Raw genomic sequence first — 21,798 nt, forward strand, 5'->3', positions numbered from 1 at the left:
GCTTTCTACATCGTGGATCGTTTATCGAGTAAAGAGCATCCATTTTCGTACAACGCCGTTACGATGTGAGTGTGACCCTGATATCTGCCTAACCTTTGACCCCTCTTCCCCCTCTCTTCTCCCAGGCGGAGGGTGATGTGGCGGGTCTGAACCGCAGGATCCAGCTAGTGGAGGAGGAGTTGGACCGGGCCCAGGAGAGGCTTTCTACCGCGCTGCAGAAACTGGAGGAGGCCGAGAAGGCCGCAGACGAGAGCGAGAGGTCAGTACCAGCCGGCCACAGAACCTGATGGATTTATAATCTTTAATTTGACAGCATATTTATACGCCCTATTTTCCTGCTAATTTGAGGCCTGTTGGATAGTACCAGGCACATGCAGCTTGCTTTGAAGGTTCTTTATCGTTCTAAGGTTTGCAGCTATGTGCTTTGCTAGCAAATGACAAGCCCCTTCAATAGCGTACTGAAAGCGCGCTATTTCCCAGACAGCCATCTTGATTGTGTAAAATGATTAAATGTGCCTCCATGTTGGATGGGCTATCTAAATGACACTTGAAATTAAGTGTGTCTTGGGTGTTGCTGACATCGCTGCGTGTCTGGTCCAATCAGAGGAATGAAGGTGATAGAGAACAGGGCCTCTAAGGACGAGGAGAAGATGGAGATCCAGGAGATGCAGCTGAAGGAGGCCAAGCACATCGCTGAGGAGGCCGACCGCAAATACGAGGAGGTGAGACATCATATAGTCCCACAGAGATTGTCCTGTCTGCAGTTCTACACCCAACCGTCTGTTCACCCGTCCACAGTGTTTTCATACTGTTCTCCCATTCACCCCTCTTCCTTTTCATATTCCTTTTCATCTTACTGTTCACTCATGCAGTTGGCTCTGTCTACCTTAGGTGGCCCGTAAGCTGGTGATCTTGGAGGGAGAGCTGGAGAGAGCTGAGGAGAGGGCAGAGGTCTCAGAACTGTAAGTGCAGCACAGTCCTCCTATTACGCTGGAATACAGGGGGAATTGGGGGTTAGGACCTCTGTCATGGGGTTTCTTATCCTCCTGTTTAGAAATAGCAGAGTCAAAAGACTAAGGGTTGTAAGGAGTTTCATAACACTTTTTTTGAATGAACATTTAAAAAACAGTGTCCAGTTAAAAACGCGGATTTTCTGCCATAAGCTAAAATGGACATCAGTAACTTGAAGGTTTTTCCAGGCTTGTGTAGCTATTACGATGTCAAAGCCAAGTACTTCTCTTCCTATCTCCACCTGTAGTAAATGCAGTGACCTGGAGGAGGAGTTGAAAAATGTGACCAACAACCTCAAGTCCCTAGAAGCCTCGTCTGAGAAGGTCAGTGTGCATGCTATTACATCATACAAGTAAATGCAGTCAACTGCTGATAAGTGAACGTTGTATAAGTGTGAAGTGCGGTGTAGGTCACCTATTCCCAAATCAAAATACATGACTTGAACTTATCCTGGATATCTGCATGATCGGGGTTAGTTCACCCACTTAGGGATGTCCCGAGCCTTTGCATTTGTCAGGAGTTGACTCTACATGGCTGACGTGAAAGCAGAGTAGTTTTGAGTATAATCACTGCCTGCCGCACTTTTACCTCCGCAGACGTCAGAGCAAAGACCCTGTTATCACCTGACAAACTGGACGTTGATTTCTCTATGATAATGTCGATGACGCATGAAGGTGTAATAGTCCTGAACCAGCACAGATTCGTCTCAGCGTTCCTACCCGCCGCTCTAGTGCCATTCACGCCACGTGATTCCACCGTAGCCACTTAAGCAGTTGCCCTGTGCTGATTAAATCAATGTCCTTCTCTTTGGCATCGCAGCACAATGTGTTCCTTATACCAACACATAGCCAGTTTGATCACACCTGAAGAGCTGTATTACAACTAAGCATGGTTGACAAACAGTCCTGCAAGACCATCAGTCTCTGTGCACTTTCATGCTAATATGTCTGCATCTGTCTTGGAGTTCAGACATGTTGAAGAGTTCAGAGCTTGTCTGTAACAGACTTGTATTTTGACAGTACTCAGAAAAAGAGGACAAGTATGAGGAGGAGATCAAGGTTCTTAGTGACAAGCTGAAGGAGGTAAGCAGCTGCTGGCATCTGATTCTTAATTCCTACAGTAGTAAACCAATTTGCTCCATGTCAAAGATGGCGTCTTGTTCTGACGCCCTCCCACTCCCTCTGCGTCCCCCAGGCTGAGACTCGTGCAGAGTTTGCAGAGAGGACTGTAGCCAAACTGGAAAAGTCCATCGACGACCTGGAAGGTATGAGTGCTTTGTTTAAGAAACTGTTGCAAACTGCTCTATGGCAATATAGAAGAGAAAGTCAACTTATCTTAGTGTAGAGCAAGTTACTGTAAGTTCGACATATTTTATTGCATGATATTAAACTATATTTTGAAAGAACAGTTTTATCATTGTTTTTAGTAGCAACTCAGACCTGTAAACCTGCGTATCTCTAACAAGAATAACATACAGGGATTATAATTATTGTTTGGATAACCTTTTTTACTGTTATGGATAGATTTGTACCTTTAATTTTTTTCACTCTTTATGCAATGCGCACTGCAGAGAACACCGGAAGAAGAATTATCACTGAATTACCACAGTGAATTATTGTAATGTTTGTTTATGTGTAAATGAATCACATAAGGGATGGGTTGCCAATTGGCGATTTGACACACAAATAAAATGTCATTCATACAGTAGTATATCAGGCAAGTGAGGCCACAGTTTACCAAATACATTTCTCCCAGGGAGACGTTCCAATTGATTAAATTACTAAAGATGTCAAAGCTAGTTCAGGAATCCTCAGTGGATGTAGTTTCCTAGGTCAAGAGGTCTGGTTATTTAATCCTCTCCGTGAGCAAAGAAACATCATCTTAACATACAGCGTTCCATTTTGTGATAACGTTTCACATTGACACGGTCCCAGCAAGGGTTTTGTGTTTCAACTAGCTGGAAATATTTCTCTGGAAGAAAGGATACCTTGCCAAACGTATGGAAACTTCTCCGACAAGCTAATAAAACACACTGCTGTGGTCTCAAGTGTAAAGAAATATGTAGGCCCATTCTCTGCTAACCGGCAAAAGGCCGGCTTCCAAAGAGAACCACTTTTTGTGTCTGCTGTCTGCACAAAGGACAAAGTATGCTCAAATTCCTTTTAGATCAGCATATTTGGTCCTAAAGCCACATGGAATGGGTTTACCGGTATGAAGTACTTTGATGAAAACCTTTAAATGGGCTTAATTGCTTAAGGTAGTCACTTCCTGCCCATAAAAAAAGATTTGCAACATATTTTTATTTTTAAATGCTCACAGGTAGACAAACATCTCTTATCTTTCTGGCATCTTCTGTTCTTAAATGTTTATACTGTATGAATTTTCTCTTCTGCAACCAGTGACCTGTCCTCTATTTCTCTTCCCTCTCTTTTTGCTGCTATTTCTTTTCTCATTCCCTGTCCTCCACCTGTCTCTCTGCTACTGCTGCTTCCCTTGGGCCTTACCTGCACTACTTCCTGCTGCGCTTTGACCTCCAGATGAACTGTACGCTCAGAAGCTGAAGTACAAGGCAATCAGCGAGGAGCTGGACCATGCCCTCAATGACATGACCTCCTTGTAGATGTTTCTTCCTGTCTGTCTCATGCTGCCTCTAGGGTGTCTGTCCTCTCACCCTTCCCACTGTTGGCCTACTGTGTCCCAGGGTTCGCTTCCAGAAACACAGGCCTTTCTCCAGTTGTCTGTGCCTTCTGTCCATCTCACTGTGCAAATGAAACTCATTAAAAGCCTAGTCTTTCCTACATCTAAACCAGCCTTTCTTCTTGAATTAAATGTTTCAATGTTTCAAAACAACTGTTTTAAGAAGGTGAGAATTTATAGAGTGACGTATGCATTCACGTTGAGTGTCCCTCACCTCTTTTGCATAAATGTCACACAACTATGTATCTCTTGACTAACACACTCCTGCTTGTGGTTGCAGTTTAAGTATTTGAGGTGTGTTCATAGCAACGAGTTATAAAAAGTGTGCATTTTGCTTACAGCTCATAAGATCGGAAATGTCCAGTGGCTTTGTCTTTTAAGTTCAGTTTAACAAATTGCTGTCAATAGACTGTTACTGTACAAAGCTGCTGAATAGATGCAGACTTCACCATCATCCGTTTTATGCATGCAAATCTGCCTTTTGTTTTGGGTAGGGTTCTTTAGTGTGGTTGGGGTTTGCATATGGAACAACTTAACATGACCACAGCAGTTATGTTCAACAGCTGTTGGACATACTGTATAAGAATCGCTTTGGCGTCAGTGTAGACTATTGTTTACCAAACCTAAAGAGAATGAATGAATATGAATCAACTTTCTGATGCTCCTGTCCTGTGTGGTTTCATTCAATTATTCTTCAATATGTCATTCTTTTTTATTTTCCAGAAAAATTAGCAGGTGCCAAAGAAGAGAACTTGGGGATGCATCAAGTCCTGGATCAAACACTGCAAGAGCTCAACAGCTTATAAAAATTATGAAGAAGATGGAAAAGATAAAAGTCTTGCAACATTCCATAAATATTCAATTTCGTTCCACATTTTCAGCTGTAAAGTCTTATTCCCAGTGAAAGGGGATTAACTTAAATACTTGTACCCTTAATATTTTCTTCTCTTTTTAAGTCACAACTTTCTCTCTCTCTTTAAGAGAAATACATTCCAAATCACCAGCTTCCTCGAATCCCGTTTCTTATGTTTACAGCATTTTGTTTTATGAAACTTTGAGATTATAGACCAGCATTAAAAAAATGGATTATGACCATATTTACAAACAGTCTTATATTCAGACCACTTAGTAAAGAATAGAAAAAACCGACAATTCATATCTGAAACGTGCACTCCAAGGGCATGTTTTTGAAATAGGTCATGTGACATGGTCTTCATTTTATATATGATTCATGAGCTCCACCTAGAGGTCATATGTGAACAGTTTACAGGAATCAGCTTTACTGTCCATGCACCCATTGACATGGTCATATTTAATGCATTCACAATGTGTGTGATCATATTCACAGGTTGGACTGTGCCTTTTCAGAATGAGCCAATATTCTAACTTTGGTGTGCTTGCGTGTGTTAACATGGTCGTTGAGACTAGAGGATGACTCAAGGAAAGTATGGTGAACATGTCTGTGGTGCTACTTGTGGTGGTAAAATACTGACTGACAGTCAGGTGGAGGGTTTGCCAAAGCCAAACTTAAATGTTTTTGATGTGAAAAGAGCCTCATACAAATTCTTTAAAGAACTGCATCCCATCCTATGACTTAACCTATAATCTGTATGGTTTTAAAGTGCCACCATATGCTGACATGCAGCTTCATAGCACCTACTTTCCACTATCCCAGCTCTACATTTGACTGCCTAGCCTTGGGATGTAAAATCACATTCCTGGTATTAAATGTGGTGGTAGCATATGCAGTAAACATTATGCCAAATAAGCACCACTGGCGCCTCAATCAAGGTAATAAAACATGGATACTTATTGTATATAGTAGAATAATGTTAGTTATTGAGAAGATATATTGCTCCAGTTTTTCACCACTTTCTGGCAGGGGAACTCTCGAAACCAAAGAATACACATACCAGAGAAGATAAACCCTCAAATGTTTTTATTGTTGTCTGTGAAGGTGATCATAGTTTCTCATCCTTGGCCCGTGAAAAAAGCTTCTCATTTGACTTGAGTCTGTGTTAAAATGTTTCATTCACCTTTCCCTCTTTCAATCTAATAAATTTTTACAAAACAAAGTTACCTGGCTTAAGCAATTACTTATTAAGACAAATATACATTTCATACACATACAGAGGCAGACTACTTCAACTTATATTATATTATTCCTATTCAATATGAAAAGAAGACATAATATTGTAGCTAAACAATCTGCTTGTATTTTGCATGAAAGACATCATAATAAGATCAAAGCACTGTCAATCAGCACAGCTAAATATACCCATTCCAATCAACATAATGTAAGCTAAAATTAAGACTGAAAAGTCAGAATCATCCATGGTCCACCTTTCACGACTATCGGAGTTGAAAGCTCACTACTGTAACCTCCCTCAGTGTTGCTTTCTTCTGAACGAGCAGCCTGGACAGAGGGGAGAAAGAAGTTAGAAGTTAATAATCAGTAGACATTCAATAGAGCTCTAAACTGTAAGTTCAGGCTCTTGAGCAATGTGATTGTACAACTTCTTACCCTCAGTGAGGCGACATTTCCCCCCTCTGGGCTGGCACAGGATGAAGGAGCAGCCGCCACAGGGCACCACTCTCTGGGCATGACTGAACACTGTGGTGATCCTGTAGCAGCCTGGAATAAACGGGAAAACAAAGATGTTTTTCTGTTCCCTTATATGTTTTCATTAAAGTGATAGTTCGGGATTTTGGCAATGTTGCCCTTTATCCACTTCCCCAGAGTCAGATGAGCTCATGGATACCATTTTTATGTACCTGCGTAGTTTGAAGGAAGCTGCTAACAAGCGTTAGCGCAATGACTGGCATGCTAGCTGTTCCTGTAGATTTTGTCATTGCGCAACGCTAAAAGATTCATAAAAATGGTATCCACGAGTTCATCTGACTCTGGGGAAATAGCTAAAGGGCCTCATTGCCAAAATCCCGATATATCCCTTTAATAAGCCTTTGTAAATGCTTTATTTTCATGCTTCACTTATTTGTTGTAAATTATAATTATTTTGGATAATAATGTTATTATAATAATAGTGTGAACACAATTTTTATTTCTTTTATTTAACCTTTATTTAACGAGGCAAGTCAGTTAAGAACAAATTCTTATTTACAATGACGGCCTAGGAACAGTGGGTTAACTGCTTGTTCAGGGGCAGAACGACTGATTTTTATCTTGTCAACTCGGGGATTTTATCAAGCAACCTTTCGGTTACTGGCCCAACGCTCTAACCACTAGGCTGCCTGCCGCCCTGTACATGCATGCATACATACATACATGTACATAGTTTATCAATGCAGTATGGTAAATAGTGATGGGGGGGGGGGGGGGGGATTGTTACATATCATTATATTATTTTGGTAGATATACAGTATCCATACTTTGACTCCAAGTAGAGGGCTGCGCGTCCTGACAGAGATCATTGTGGTGCGTTGTAATTTTTCATGCTGTGGGCAGGAGCGGCCAGTCAGACAGACAATTTTGGGATGAAAATGTTTTTTGTTTCCAAATAATCTGCGTGACCAATTGTCTTTCTGCTTTGTATGCATTAGCCTGGGCCGACCTATTGTATTATAAGCAACTTTTTGTCGCATTATTCACACACTCAGAATTCACTCCTTCAAGTTCAATGGCCTACCTCTCCTCTCCTAGTTGGGCTTGCAAGATCAAGTGTGCTTACAGTATGTGTGGTCTCAATTAAATAGAGTAGGCTGGCTATACATGGGCGGAAGAGAATCACTTGACAGTAATCTTTCCATGGAAATTTACTTAAATATAGTTTACTACCGTGTCTGTAAATAAATATTGGTAATGGAAAGAAGTGGCAGGCGCTCAACCAATGTGAGTCGAGGTGCAATCAAACAATTAGATCCTCATTGAAAAGGTAAAGGCTCAAGGCGCACACAAGCCATGGTGTGCAAGCGTTGTGCTTTTTCATTTATGTGCCAAAACTCCAGTATTGATCATCCAATAGCTTGTTCCCCATCTTCTATCTAAATAGTGAGCCAACATGTTTCCAACACATGCATTTCCATGACTGATCAAAAATAATTTTCTCATGGTCTCTCTGCAGCAGATATTTAGTGAGCAATATTTGGACCATCAAATCGCAATAAAATATCAGTATGGAAGTGCAATGCATATTTATTTTACTTGGCAAGTCAGTTAAGAACAAATTCTTATTTTCAATGACGGCATAGGAACAGTGGGTTAACTGTCTTATTCAGGGGCAGAACGACAGATTTGTATCTTGTCAACTCGGGATTTGAACTTGCAACCTTTTGGTTACTAGCCAAACGCTCTAACCACTAGGGTACCCTGCCGCCCCAAAATATACAGAATCGTGAGAATTGTAATGCATATCGTTTCGGCACATATGTATTGTGATAATATCATATCGTGAGGTCCCTGGCAATTCCCAGCCCTAATGGTAAGTAGCAGACTTGGGAAGTTGTACATCCTTACAACTCACCTGGGCATTTTACATCCATGAAGTAGGAGTTGGGACTCTGAACCAACCTCTTCTTCTTGTGTCTTTGCCTCTCAGCCACCAAAGTAGGGTGCATTAGGTCCTTAGCGAGCTGCAATACGGATTATTGTGTAAATATATGATTGTACAGTTTATACATTAAGACCCATAGAAAGATATAAACACAGATTAAAAGGGAAATCGTTAGATATAATAACATTTGATATAACTGTATGGTTTTTATGTAAATAAGTCAAGGGCGCCCTCTCATGTCTGGTACAAAAACTTCAGCAGAGCTATTTTTGAGGCATGCCCAGGCATGTATCCCATTCCCGGGACAAGCTCCATTATTTAATTTGTTCAAGGCATTTATTTGGTGAAAACGCAATCAATCATCACACTTGAAGAAAAGTAAAAAGTAAATGCTATACATCAAATTCCTTTTTTTTTTAATTTACGGACAGACAGTAGCACACTCCAACACTCAATACATAATTTACAAACACAATATGTGTTTAGTGAGTCCACCAGATAAGAGGCAAAAGGGATGACAAAACGTTATATTGATAGGTGCGTGAATTGGACAATATTGCTGTCCTGTCTGAGCATTCGAAATGTAACGAGTACTTTTGGGTATATAGTTTTACTTAAGTACTTTACACCAATGAAAGCAGGGCCTACAATCAAGAATTAGGCCTACAGTATTTGACTGGCTCTTCCAATGGTGTAAACACGATATATTTGACTGTGGTGTGGCAACTTTACAAACGCATGAGCAAAGAAAAAACACTTACCGACATTGCTTCTCTTGGTTATTGTTATTTCACTGGCACTGTACTTTGATAACAAGATTATAGCACGGCTTTCAGACTGTACACTGATATTGTTGTCGTGAATGTGAAGCTGAGAAGTTGTAAAACTGTATAAAGCGTGAGATCATATAATGTGTGGGATCACATCTTAATGGGTGGGACATTGACTGCAAACGCACAATCAGCTGCCTTTTCTATTTTGATTGACAGTGGGTAAGTCGCGCTTCCGGAGCCACGACTGCTGTCAAGAGTGACATGTTGTTTGTCCAATCACTGGTCCAGTATAAATCGAAAAAGCAGTGACATATCCAAATATTTTTTTCAACTAAGCATATCTCTTTACACAGCTGCCGGGCGGGATTTCCGCAATAGCTAATAACATGGCGAAGACTTACGATTACTTGTTCAAATTACTGTTAATCGGCGATTCTGGCGTCGGAAAGACTTGTGTGTTGTTCAGATTTTCAGAAGATGCGTTTAACTCAACGTTTATCTCGACAATAGGTATGTACTTTTCTTAAGTTTTCTGGTTTGAAAAGTTATGCAGGAGGAGGGGTAGCTAGCTCTCGACCCCAACTAGCAATATTGGTGGTGAGCGCCCATCCTGTCACGCTAACGCTAGCCAACTAGAGCTTGTTTGGTTAGCATTCAGTTCTCCAGCCAGGAAACAACGCCAGGAAACAATAGGCTTGTTACAGTGTTCGCTTGACAATAAAACCAGCACCGGCGTACCTCATTGAAATGTTCATGATATTTTTTTAGCTGGCGACGTCACCAGCTGACTCTTTAGCTTTCTAGCTAACGTTAGCTGTCAGGTGAGCAAGTAGACTACTCTGACTCAGTAACTACTATATATATATATATATATATATATGGCCACACACACACACAAGTATTTGGACACCAGTTCAAATGAGTGGATTCAGCTATTTCAGCCACACCCGTTGTTGACAGGTGTATAAAATCGAGCACACAGCCTTGCAATCTCCATAGACAAACATTGGCAGTAGAATGGCCTTACTGAAGACCTGTGACTTTCAACGTGGCACCGTCATAGGATGCCACCTTAACAACAAGTCAGTTTGTCAAAGCGCCCTGTGCTGCCCCTCGGCGTAGGAGGCCTGGCCCGCCGGTTGCAGCCACGCTACTGCCTGCAGCCCTGCTACTGAGCTGCCGCGCACACACAAGCCTAAGATCACCATGCACAATGCCAAGCTTTGGCTGGAGTGGTGTAAAGCTCGCCGCAATTGAACTCTGGAGCAGTGGAAAAGTGTTCTCTGGAGTGGTCAATCACACCATCTGGGTTTAGCGAATGCCACCTGCCCCAATGGATAGTGTCAATTGTAAAGTTAGGTGGAGGAGGAATAATGGTCTGGGGCTGTTTTTCATGATTTGGGCTAGGCCCCTTATTTACAGAGAAGGGAAATCTTAACGCTACAGCATACAAGGACATTGTAGACCATTATGTGCTTCCAACTTTGTGGCAACAGTTTGAGGTAGGCCCTTTACTGTTTTAGCATGACAATGCCCCTGTGCACAAACAGATGGTTTGTTGAGATCGGTGTGGAAGAACTTGACTGGCCTGCACAGAGCCCTGACCTTAACCCCATCGAACACCTTTGGGATGAATTCAAACTTCGACTGCGAGCCAGGCCTAATCGCCCAACATCAGTGCCCGGCCTCACTAATGCTCTTGTGGCTGAATGGAAGCAAGTCCCCGCAGCAATGTTCCAACATCTAGTGGAAAGCCTTCCCAGAAGAGTGGAGGCTGTTATAGCAGCAATGGGGGAACCAACTCCATATTAATGCCCATGATTTTGGAATGAGATGTTCGACGATCAGGTGTCTATAAAAACAGAGTCGCACACTCCATGTATAAACTCCCAGTAATTTATTGGGTAAACCAGATGAGCATGTGTCCACATACTTTTGGTCATATTGTGTATTCTAGCTAGCTAATCTAGCAGTGACGTTCCTACACAGCAAGCAGTCCAATTTTAGCTGAGAATTACATTACAGAAAGGTGAGGTCTCCCCTGAAGTTTTGCAGCAATTTACATTGAAATCGTTGACTTCCTGTGTGTGGCTTGCAACATCATCTAAAATAATGGGCCTCCCTAGCCAGACCCCAGTCACTCTGGACTTGGTGTCATGCAAATAAGTACTTTCTAGCTTCCAAGCAAATGTTGAATGCAGTCTGCTTTTTCCACCTGTGTATAAACAGTGCTGTACATCAACGTCAAATGGCTGTTTCAAAAATCCTTTGTCATTTGCAGCTCCTAGACGACAGTGAAATGTACATCTGTGTTTTAGGTGGGTAGAAGAGCAAGAATTGTCTCACTCTTGCTATTCCTCTTTGCCTTTTTTAGGTATTGATTTCAAAATTAGAACAATAGAACTAGACGGGAAGAAGATCAAGCTACAGATATGGTAAGACAGCCCTTTGACTTCTTCACACAGTGTCTTAAATTATGTATTAGAAAGAGCACCTTGGGAATGCTCACAATTGGCCTATAATTCAACAAGTGGGTTGATTCAGGGATAGGAATGAAAGGCTCTCATTGTGTTGTTCTCTACCAGGGACACAGCTGGCCAGGAGCGGTTTCGAACAATCACAACGGCATATTACAGAGGAGCCATGGTCAGTCGCCTTGCTTCACTATGTCACTCTCACAATGTCAGAAATGTACTAGGCATATGCCTAGCTAGCTAAGAACTTAGTTTGAATTTGAAAAAAAAAATCATATTCAGAGACATTCATGGCGATCAGTGCATCAACTAATAGATTCCGAACTAGTTTGAGCCTCTCCCTTTTATAGTTGTAAATGAAGCAGTACATACCTGAGATCATCCATGGGAGGTGGGTACAATCACCCTGGAATCCTGTTTAGGCCCTTTATAACAATTCACTATCCTCCCAAGTGTACAGGTTTCTCAAGTTTAACAGGATGCTGATATCTGACATGCTCTGTTAAAGTGGTTGGTTGTTTTTTCTTCCTCCCCAGGGCATCATGTTAGTCTTCGACATCACCAACGAGAAGTCATTTGAAAACATCAAGAACTGGATAAGGAATATAGAGGAGGTAGTCGTCAGAAATTGTAACATCTATATCTCTGTAGGAGAACAGAAGTTAGTGAAATTGAAGGCGTTGCATTGCTCTATAAACACTATGGATGACTTATCCTCTCTTCCTGTCCAGCATGCCTCTGCAGATGTGGAGAAGATGGTGCTGGGCAACAAGTGTGACGTCAATGACAAGCGACAGGTGTCCAAAGACAGAGGGGAGAAGGTGGGTGATCGCTGACCAGTAAATGAAAAGTATGATATCATAAACTAAATAACTGATAGTGTCTATACAGTAGATGTCGATTTCTGATTATGATACTGTCCATGTAGCCACTCGAGGGCACCTGATCCACGCAAACTTACATTAAAACGCTGCATGTAAGCTCATGGGATCAGGTGGCTTTGCGAGGCAACATGGCCAGTACAATCAGAAATCTACATGTTGACTGAGGTTTTTTGTGTGTGTCGCTCTTATCTCCTGTTGGCAGTTAGCGTTGGAGTACGGTATTAAGTTTATGGAGACCAGTGCAAAGGCCAACATCAACGTGGAGAATGTGAGTTGCAGTGGGGTAAAATTTGATAAGACTATGCAATTAATATGATCAAAGTCTATTAAACCGAATGTCTGACTCGATTTAACATTATAGTAAAACCATGTGCAATTATGTGTTTAGCTGACTAAGATCAAGGAATGGTCATGAGAAGAGAATATCAAAGCAAGTATTATTTAATAACTTTGTTAAATGAATGGATTCACATTAGAGGTCTTCACAGGGCCAAAAGCTTGGAGAAAATGGATCTGGGCTTTCCCACCCAGACCCGATATGAATAAATATATTATTTTAAATATTGCAACCCGTTCCGAACGAACCCGAGGACAACTAGACCCATTCCGTATCGACCTGGTTGGCTCCAGACCAGGTCCGATCCGAGTGAGGGAAGCAGCAGAAAATTATTTTTATAAGCTACTTTATTAACCTGAGCTGATAAAGCGTAAGAGGGAGAGAGAGAGGTGCTGCTTTAGCAGGTGGGGGAGGGGCCGAACTGTGAGCGAGTGACACGGGGAGGAAGAGATGGCAACCAACCAAGACGACTCGCACTATAGTAGACTAATGGCTGCCGTAGCTAACTTATTTATCATCACATATTATTATGTAGTACCTGTCTTGACTGCATCAAACCGGGAGAAGCTAATTAAGCTCGCTAGCTAGGCTAATTGCAGTTTTTCATCCTACAGTTACAAATAACAACTCCATTCAGAATATTAAGTAGCAGCCTAGCTGTTTGCTCTTGGTCATTGTAGCCTATCCTCCTTTAACATTTAATTCCATCATTTTAATTCCATCTTCCATTGATTAGATGTCTCCTAACTTTTGACATACACAGAGGCTCTATGACTGTAGCTTATTGCTGCTTTGATGGCTTATGATAGGCCAAAAACAAGCTACACGAGCCAATGCTCCACTCTCGTGAAAAGCAAGAGTAGCAGCATAAATTATTAAACTGTCGCTCTCTCTACTGCAGCAGTTGCGTTCGGATCTGTACCGGCCCTTCCGGACAAGTCAGTTAAAATGACACATACCCGTGACGATCAGACCCGTGACTTTATTTAGAATTCTGGATCCAGACTCACTCGAGTCCTGGTTTGGGTCTTGGGTATTCGGGTACAAGTGGATCCGTGAAGACCTCTAATTCACATACAAGTCATAATATTAAGGTTAACTTACAAGGCAAAGCATGAACAAAGAGATGCCTACTAGGCCAGAGTCTGAGGAAATATCATACAACCGTTATCCAATGGACTGCATGCAGGATAACAGGGAGAACAGCAGACCTTCATTTCAAACATCTGAAGGTGTAAAACCAACCACCATTGACCAATCATATGATCCAAAGTTTACAGTAACCTGATCACCCATAGGGTGTCACAGAATCTAAAGGATTGTGTGAGGGACGAGACCAATGTAAATAAGACAGAATTCCTGAAGACAAACCCCTATTCATCTATAGTCATTTAAAGTTCACCCTGTACAAATACAAGTTACCACGGAGATCAGACATCCATATAGACAGCTTCATTTGCCATGCAGCCCCAGGTGACAGCGAGCGCACCGTTTAGGGTCGAGCCTACATAGTTGACTCATTCCAAGCAGTTCTAAAAACAATGGGAGTACAGTAATGTTGTGATGTTAGTGAAAGACAATGCACATTGTTTTGTCTCTTTGATTTGATCTCTATTTGCCCTGGTTTTCCCCTGACATTTTCAGGCATTTATGACGCTCGCCAGAGACATCAAGGCGAAAATGGACAAGAAACTGGTAAGTGTGTGTGTAGTATGTGCACATCTATTTTAGATGGACTATAATGTGTGTGTGCCCTCTGACTTAGAGTCTGTGTGTTCCAGGAGGGAAACAGTCCTCAGGGCAGCAGTCAGGGGGTGAAGATCACAGAGCAGCCCAAGAAGAGCAGTTTCTTCCGCTGCACCCTCCTGTGAGGACCACGGCCTTATCATTGTCCACAGCTGGACAGAACTGGACTGAGCTTGCTCAGAGCTCTCCTTTCTTTCGCCCTGTTCTCATCCCTTTCTCATTCCCCATATCCCAGGCCTCTTTGGGCTTTGAGCTTTTTGTTCTGATTCACCATGTGTCCCCCAGTTTAAAAACGGAAGTATTCATTGGTCAGGTGGATCAATCGGTTGCTCAATCAGGGCTGTTAGATGGAGATCTGTATACCAGGCACTCCTCATGCTCTTATATCGTCTCTCATAATTACACTTAGGCTTCTGCTCCCCCTCTCCTCTCTTTGTCCTATGCAACTGGTATTGTTACAGGTACATCATGTTGCTATGTGGTTGCACTGCTGCCAAAGTTGATCCTTAGTGAGGTTTATATATTTTTTCTCAACGTGAATTAACCCAATCCTTAAAAGCAGTGGCTTATTTCCATGATAAGACTAGTTAACCATCATATATATATATATATATATATATTACACATCTGACGTCTTCTGTCAGATAGTTGCCTTTTGTGTCATCTAGCTACTACTATGGACATCTATGCGTCCCTGTTTTTTTCCTTTCTCAAATGATAGTGATTCTACCTTGACGTTACTCATTTGCAATCCAACAAATAGCATCCAAGAAAGACACTTATTTTCTTAAGATAATACCTAGAAAAATTCTGAAGTCTTACCATGTTAATAGTGAGGATGTGTGAGGTGAGGACAGTGGGAAGGTAGGCCCCTAAATGGCAGGCAATCCAAGAAATAAGATGATTGGGCGGCCAGTACATTGCAATACATTTTAGTGAACTGCTAACAGAAAAGATGCATATTGGAGCAGATCAGCATTGTGCATGAGGACGCACAACTGCGATGTGTTTTGACGCTGACTGTAGAAGTCAAAGCGCATCGCAGTTGTGCGTCCTCATGCACAATGCTGATCTGCTCCAATATGCATCTTTTCTGTTAGCAGTTCACTAAAATGTATTGCAATGTACTGGCCGCCTACTCTTTTTCTCTTCAATAGTGGACATTCCAGCTTAGACATGCCTAAAAAAAAAATGACCTGTGGTCATCATTTTACATGTACTCTATCATTATGCAGTTTCAAAACAAATTCTGCGCAAGGTTTATTAACCATATTTGAGTGGTAAAACAATTCTGTGCCGATATCTGCACATTTTGATTGCACTTTAGTAATGAAATTGGCTTCACTGCTTAAAATTTGCAAAAGCATGTCTTATTCTGTTCCCTTGTATAGAAATATGTCACTATTCTTTAGAACTATTACATTCCGGAACTTCCAGTGGCTGTCAGTTGAAATCTGTTCCCACAGTAACATCAGTCTAGTTAGATCACAATTCGTTTCCTAACAATTGAGTTGCAGAAATTGCCCACATCTTTGGTTTTGGCATTCAAAATGTGTTTTAATATTAAACCACTCCACAAAATGTTTTCTTTGCCCCAATTATGAATATTGTGTGTGTGATGTGGAGAGAATCTTTTGGGTGGTAATAATCACTTTGTCATGGATTATAATTATTTTTTAAGTCATGTCTTAGGCAACCTTTTCATATGCCAACCTCAGCCTATTCCTTATTTGTTTACTGGTTGTTAAATTGTGATACTGTAAAACCATTCAGGTTTGGTTTTGTGTGGCCTTTGTGGCTTTTGTAGCCTGTTTTAATGCTGCTGTTGTCAGTATTTGTGGCAGAAAATTTGTGACAATGGCGCAAATATTAGTCTGCCTTACTAGTTTTGTAGGCCTATAGTCCATTCCAACTAAAGTACATGTTATGGTTATAAGAACTCAATTGAATAACGTCAACCTACTGTATTGAGAATATTTGAAATACAATATGCAATGACAGTCCATTTCGCTAGAGAACCACTCCTGCAGCTTTTTCAGTCGAGGATAGTCGCTATATGTTTTCCTAATACTTGCTGCTTTGAAACTGAAGAGGCCCACATTTTGGTGTTGATAATTACTATTCATGTGCCAGTATTAATTACGACAATCTAATTCTGGGTGTTTGGTGTTTGATTTAATGTTGCAGTTTTACATTGAAGGCATTTGCATCAGTACTTTATCTAAGCACTAGGGGGCAATGTAGTGACATGGCAATGGACTAAAATCAATGGACTAAAATGTCACAGGCAACGAGTCAGAGGACATGTCGTCAGTATTTTCAGTGACACAACAAAACATCCAAATATGAAAGTGCCCTTGTAGAAACCCTTGCCAGAGTTGAAATATTTTACCAGTCCCTATCCTCTAGACTTAATCATAGTCTCCGTGATTTTTAGTCCGCTATAGGGTGATAATGTTAAATGGATGCCTGGAGGAAAGTACCTTTGCTTATTGGATTTAGCGTTTCGGTTTCGTTCTCCTTCCTCTGAATTTGCCACTGTCCATGACAACACGCGTGTCTTATTTCCACCTAATACTTGATATCATGGTCTTTGCAACTATGCATCATGAGGCTGTAGGACCTCTTGAGGGTTTGCACATTTGACTTGAAGAGCTTTTCTTTGAGATTAAACATGTGCAAAGGATCATTATTGCATTGCTTTCTGTTCTCTTTATACTTTGTCACTCCCACCATTCCATTCAATCCGTCTTAATGTGGAACTTGCATTCCATTTGTCAACACAAACATTTATAGGAAATTGAGCACATATTAAATCACAGCGAAAGGAAATTACTTCCCCCCTGAATTTGCACAGCTCTTATCTCTACTTGTGACCAAGTAAATTGTATTTAGAAACTGAAATATATTATTTTGCGGTTGAGCTTTTTATGTCCTCTTGTGTAGAACATCACGAGTGGCAGTCAGTTTGCTGAACCGCTGTGTATGTTCAGGACGCTGTATAGGTCTGGCAAATGTTTATTCAGAATAGCAATTATGAAGGTTTCGTTTCCTTTTGGTGGAACTATTTGTACATCTTTTTCAGTTCATAAATCAGTCCAGCATTCCATGTTCAAGACAATTTGGATTTCATAGATAACTATGGAAAATGGGGGAGAAATAGCATTTAGAAAACAATTGTAAATAAGAAAGATCTAAAATGATTGTACTGTACTTTCATAAATATTACTGAATTGATCTACACCTTTGTAGATGTGTACTTTTGATGATTTATTAAAATGATTATTTTAAAACTTGCTGCAGTTTCTCAATTTACTTACAATTTATTAGGCTAACATCAATCGTTGTCCCAATGAATTCCTTCCTATAATAATATTAAGGGTGACGTTATCCATGCAGAAATGTCAGATATTTATATCCCAAGATCCGACCACAACGAAACTCGTTTAATTTTCTACACTTTCGATTGCACCTGTGCTGTATATCTAATCTTATCAATCGTATATATTGAAGAGGACTACGCCTATACATTTTTTTAAAAAATGTTTAAACGAGCTTGATGAAGCTGTAATTAGTATTGAGGCCAGGCAAAGTTATTTATGACGATAGACCTACCTGTTTCACGCATGGGAAAAATCTCTCCACCCTTTTCCCTCACAGGAGTTACCTTGTAAAGGTGTGTGAACAGAACAGAGCTCCAGTTGCGCGTTGCTCCTCACGAGGTAAATCGCTTTATTGAAAAGCCGACTAAAATTGTAACTAGCCCCAACAGGTGCGTATACATTTTTTTTTAATGTTCGTTTTATTTGTGGGTTTGGACAATTTTTCTTATGATGTACATTTTCAAAGAAGAGTATTTGTTTTGTTAGACAATGTGGTATGCATATGTAGTAGGCCTAATTTCTCCGGTATTACTATACTTATAGTATTGTATTCATTTGGATGCATTCTTTTGTATCTGGTTGTACCCACTTGTCTAAATAATATTTGAATATTAAGAGCAGAGTTTAAAAAATGTTTTATTTGCATTGAGGCTGACAATGTGGCATGTATGTGACGCTATTTCACTTTGTTAACTGTCTCAGTTTAAATTTAGTTGAAGCTATAATACTAATCCAAGGTTTATTAGTGCTACCAAATATTTGGCAGCATAAATGTCTTTTTGTTGTTTCCCTAATGTAAATGAGTGTATCAACCAGCCAGCTGAATGGTCTTCCTCTTTGAATTCAGAAACTGAAAATTATAGAGGAACAACCAGAGCAATAGCGAAGTGCTCCCTGAAATTGGAGCGCTTACATTTTTTACCGTCTTCTTACAGTTTATACCAAATATGTTTATTGTCCTTTTTTGAAATAATTGTTGACATGTCAAACTGGCAATGGAGTAACATTAGAGAATGAGGGGTGCTTCCTGACATTCTTTACTGTATGTTACCAGGACACAACTGGGGGGGTATGGATGGAACACAGACTCAGGGAAGACATGACGCCCTTTCCTGGTTCACTGAGTTCCAACTGGACTGTGTCATCAGGAATGGGATAGTTCCAGAATGGTTCCATGGCATTATTTCCAGGAAGTAAGTTCTCAAATTGTGTCTCTGTTTCTTTTCCCTGATAAACAACATAGATGAGACCAATGTGTGGCTTGTGGTGAAGGATATACAGTATGCTTTATGACTGTCATTGTCTCACAGTAGGGCACTAAGTTTTTTTCTAACATCGTAGTGTTTATTCACCGCAGGGTTGCTGAGGAAATGCTCCTGTCCAATCCCACAGGCTACTTCCTGATCCGTGTCAGTGAAAGCAGGATAGGATACACACTCTCCTATCGGTAAGCCTCTGTGCTTTGTACATGAGATAGACACCTCCAGGTGAGGCATCATTAGATTGGTTGTTTGTTCAGCTGATGACAATAAGCATATTGGTTGTGTTCTGTTTCCATAGCTTTTATCCTATTCTACATCAGTGCCACATACTACCCACTCTGAAATGCCATGTTTATTCATCAGTGTAGTTCAAAGTCCATCTGCACTTATCAAAATAAATTCTCTGTACATCTAGTGTCACTGATCGGTGCAGGCACTTCATGATCGATGTGCTGAAGGACAATCACTACATTATTGTAGGAGAGGACATGCGTCACAGCTCACTGCAAGACCTGGTGAACTTTCACCGCAGGGTGCCTATCATGCCTTTCAATGAGCTGCTGACTGTAGCTTGTGGACAGGTGAGGAACTATACTTGATTCAGTAAACTACAAACTACCGTATTGTTTATTTTGTATACACACCAGTACGCTATAGGCTTGAATTGAGTTGGTTTGATATAGCATAAACACACAGTGGTCCGGGTATGGTACACTGTGCTGCATTTCTGTACACTGTTGTGGATACATTAGTGAATTGACGTGTGTTTGACTCAACATTCTTCCCCTTCATCTACTTCTTGTTGTAGGTATCAATGAACAAGACTGATTATGCAGAACTATTATTCCCCAAAAGACCAGCCATGAAACCTAATCATGGTGTGTTGCCAAATAACCCCGCACACATGAACAGTAGTACTCATCTGAAAGTAGCTGAGGACATTCCACCTGCCCTCCCACATCGTCCCAGCACATTGAGTGACCCTGCCGGCCCACCTCGAAACACTAGCAAACCACCTGTATCTCCAAACACCCCTTCTCCTCTAAGACTCTACCCCTGCCTGGAGACTGAGTTAAACGCACTGAGCTTCCAAACCCCAAGCATGGTAAAGACGCTGGACTATCATAGTGTTTACAGTATGTGTTTGTTGGGGGATAGGGCTAAAGCTTTATTTTCATACTTTGAATGGTGAGATAATGCTATTGCAAATGTGTTGTAGGCCTACGTTGACATAATATTGAGGTTACCTAACTTTGGGTGTAAAAAAAAAACTACATACCTACATATTTCTCTAGGTTAAGCAAACTAAGGTGAGACTGTACTCTTATACGGCATCTATTCTTTTCATTCCAGGTAGATCATACTGCTAAACCAGTGCCATTGCCCAGGAAGATGCATGTAGTCACCACGGCCCAGCCGGACCAGCCTCCTGAATTACCTGCCAGAGGCCCTGCTATACCACAGAGAAAGGACAAGGTCCAGAGCAGCACAACATCTAAAGGTCCCATAGAATCCAGGACTGTGGGTACAGGCAGACCACAGACCCAACCAAACACACATCACCAGGACCCACACTCCAACCAACAGAAGAATCAAGATGTAAAGTCAGTGGTCAGCAACCTGGCCTACTTCAAGAGGAAGTTCCATAAGAAGAGAAGTGCCTCTCAGGAGCACATGTATGCAGAGATTAGTGTGGAGGATGAGCAGGGGCAAGACCAGGGGAAACTCACAGCCCTGGAGGCTAGAGATGGGGATGTTGATACAGCTGTTGATAACGAGTACCAGATGCTTCCAGGAGAGATTGACAATGGCCTTCCACCCATCACTGCTGTCACCACTGTTAGACCCACGGACAGTGGGTTACCGCCAGAGTATCTGACCCCTCCTCCTTTTGCCCCTGGATACTAATGTCCACTTCTCTACCCTGAGGATGGATGGCTGGGTGGATGGATGGGTGGCTGGGTGGCCAAACGGACACATGAATTATGAGAAGGCAGTGATGAGTTAAAGTTAGTCTGAAAATTTTATTATTTATCTGGATATATCTATATCTATCTCTTTTACAACGTAACATTGAGAACTATTTATGTCTGCAACCAGCTCTGGTTAGTGGTTAGACAATGTCCAATGCTTTTACAGTGCTGTGTATGGTCAACTATTTCATATCAAATGTGAAAATACTTTTGTTTTATTTCATTTGGTGTGAGGAATTATGTTAGACATCTATGTATTATTTTCATTAAAATACAACCATGGCAAATACGTGTTTCAATTGTCCATCCAGTTATGCGATACAACTTTGTTTCTGCAAGAGATGGCAGTCAAATGCTGATCTGTTATCAACAATAAAATAGGGAAGTGTGCTCTCAGAGATAGGTGCTGGTCTAACTGGTTTGACCAGATGAATGTGAGTGAGTCAATCGGGAGAATCAGGTGACGAAGTGGGCATTCGGGTGCATTCGGAAAGTATTCAGACGCCTTAACTTTTTCCACATTTTGTTACGTTTCAGCCTTATTCTAAAATTGATTAAATAGTTTTTCCTCAATCTACACACAATATTCCCTAATGACAAAGCAAAAACAGGTTTTTAGACATTTTTGCAAATGTATTAAAAAATGGAAAACGATCACATTTACATACTGTAAGTATTTAGACCCTTTACTCAGTACTTTGTTCATGCACCTTTTGGCAGCGTTTACAGCCTCGAGTCTAATTGGGT

At 41.1% G+C, this 21,798-nt stretch overlaps 4 protein-coding genes across 7 annotated transcripts in view; 3 read left to right on the top strand and 1 right to left on the bottom strand.

Annotated features, from left to right (window-relative positions):
• Nucleotides 1–5,787, top strand: part of tpm4 (tropomyosin 4) — a 26,416-nt gene extending 20,629 nt beyond the window's left edge. For 2 of the 4 annotated variants that reach the window (XM_014215714.3, XM_014215715.3), the window contains 7 exons: nucleotides 126–259; nucleotides 605–722; nucleotides 892–962; nucleotides 1,259–1,334; nucleotides 2,031–2,093; nucleotides 2,206–2,275; nucleotides 3,549–3,817. In XM_014215714.3, coding sequence (XP_014071189.1) covers nucleotides 126–259; nucleotides 605–722; nucleotides 892–962; nucleotides 1,259–1,334; nucleotides 2,031–2,093; nucleotides 2,206–2,275; nucleotides 3,549–3,631 — 615 coding nt within the window. In that variant the 3' untranslated portion in view covers nucleotides 3,632–3,817. 4 annotated transcript variants of the gene reach the window in all.
• LOC106613699 (small ribosomal subunit protein eS27-like) lies at nucleotides 5,633–9,269 on the bottom strand. The gene is made up of 4 exons (XM_014216230.3): nucleotides 8,981–9,269; nucleotides 8,190–8,298; nucleotides 6,233–6,343; nucleotides 5,633–6,124 (listed from the first exon to the last, which is right to left on the bottom strand). Exons 1-4 carry the CDS (start codon nucleotides 8,984–8,986, stop codon nucleotides 6,096–6,098), a joined length of 255 nt encoding a protein of 84 aa, XP_014071705.1. The 5' UTR covers nucleotides 8,987–9,269; the 3' UTR covers nucleotides 5,633–6,095.
• LOC106613698 (ras-related protein Rab-8A) lies at nucleotides 9,263–17,729 on the top strand. Its single transcript, XM_014216229.3, has 8 exons — nucleotides 9,263–9,502; nucleotides 11,367–11,427; nucleotides 11,578–11,638; nucleotides 12,003–12,080; nucleotides 12,198–12,287; nucleotides 12,553–12,618; nucleotides 14,332–14,382; nucleotides 14,469–17,729. The coding sequence occupies exons 1-8, from the start codon at nucleotides 9,379–9,381 to the stop codon at nucleotides 14,556–14,558; spliced, it is 621 nt and encodes a 206-aa protein (XP_014071704.1). The 5' UTR covers nucleotides 9,263–9,378; the 3' UTR covers nucleotides 14,559–17,729.
• A 182-nt stretch (nucleotides 17,730–17,911) lies between these two features.
• On the top strand, nucleotides 17,912–21,344 carry hsh2d (hematopoietic SH2 domain containing). The gene is made up of 6 exons (XM_014216227.3): nucleotides 17,912–18,205; nucleotides 18,871–19,009; nucleotides 19,174–19,263; nucleotides 19,494–19,659; nucleotides 19,887–20,183; nucleotides 20,432–21,344. Exons 2-6 carry the CDS (start codon nucleotides 18,888–18,890, stop codon nucleotides 20,984–20,986), a joined length of 1,230 nt encoding a protein of 409 aa, XP_014071702.1. The 5' UTR covers nucleotides 17,912–18,205; nucleotides 18,871–18,887; the 3' UTR covers nucleotides 20,987–21,344.
• Nucleotides 21,345–21,798: the final 454 nt, after the last annotated feature.

Source organism: Salmo salar, chromosome 10 (assembly GCF_965601325.2).
Source record: "Salmo salar chromosome 10, fSalSal1, whole genome shotgun sequence".
NCBI classification, from domain to species: domain Eukaryota; kingdom Metazoa; phylum Chordata; class Actinopteri; order Salmoniformes; family Salmonidae; genus Salmo; species Salmo salar.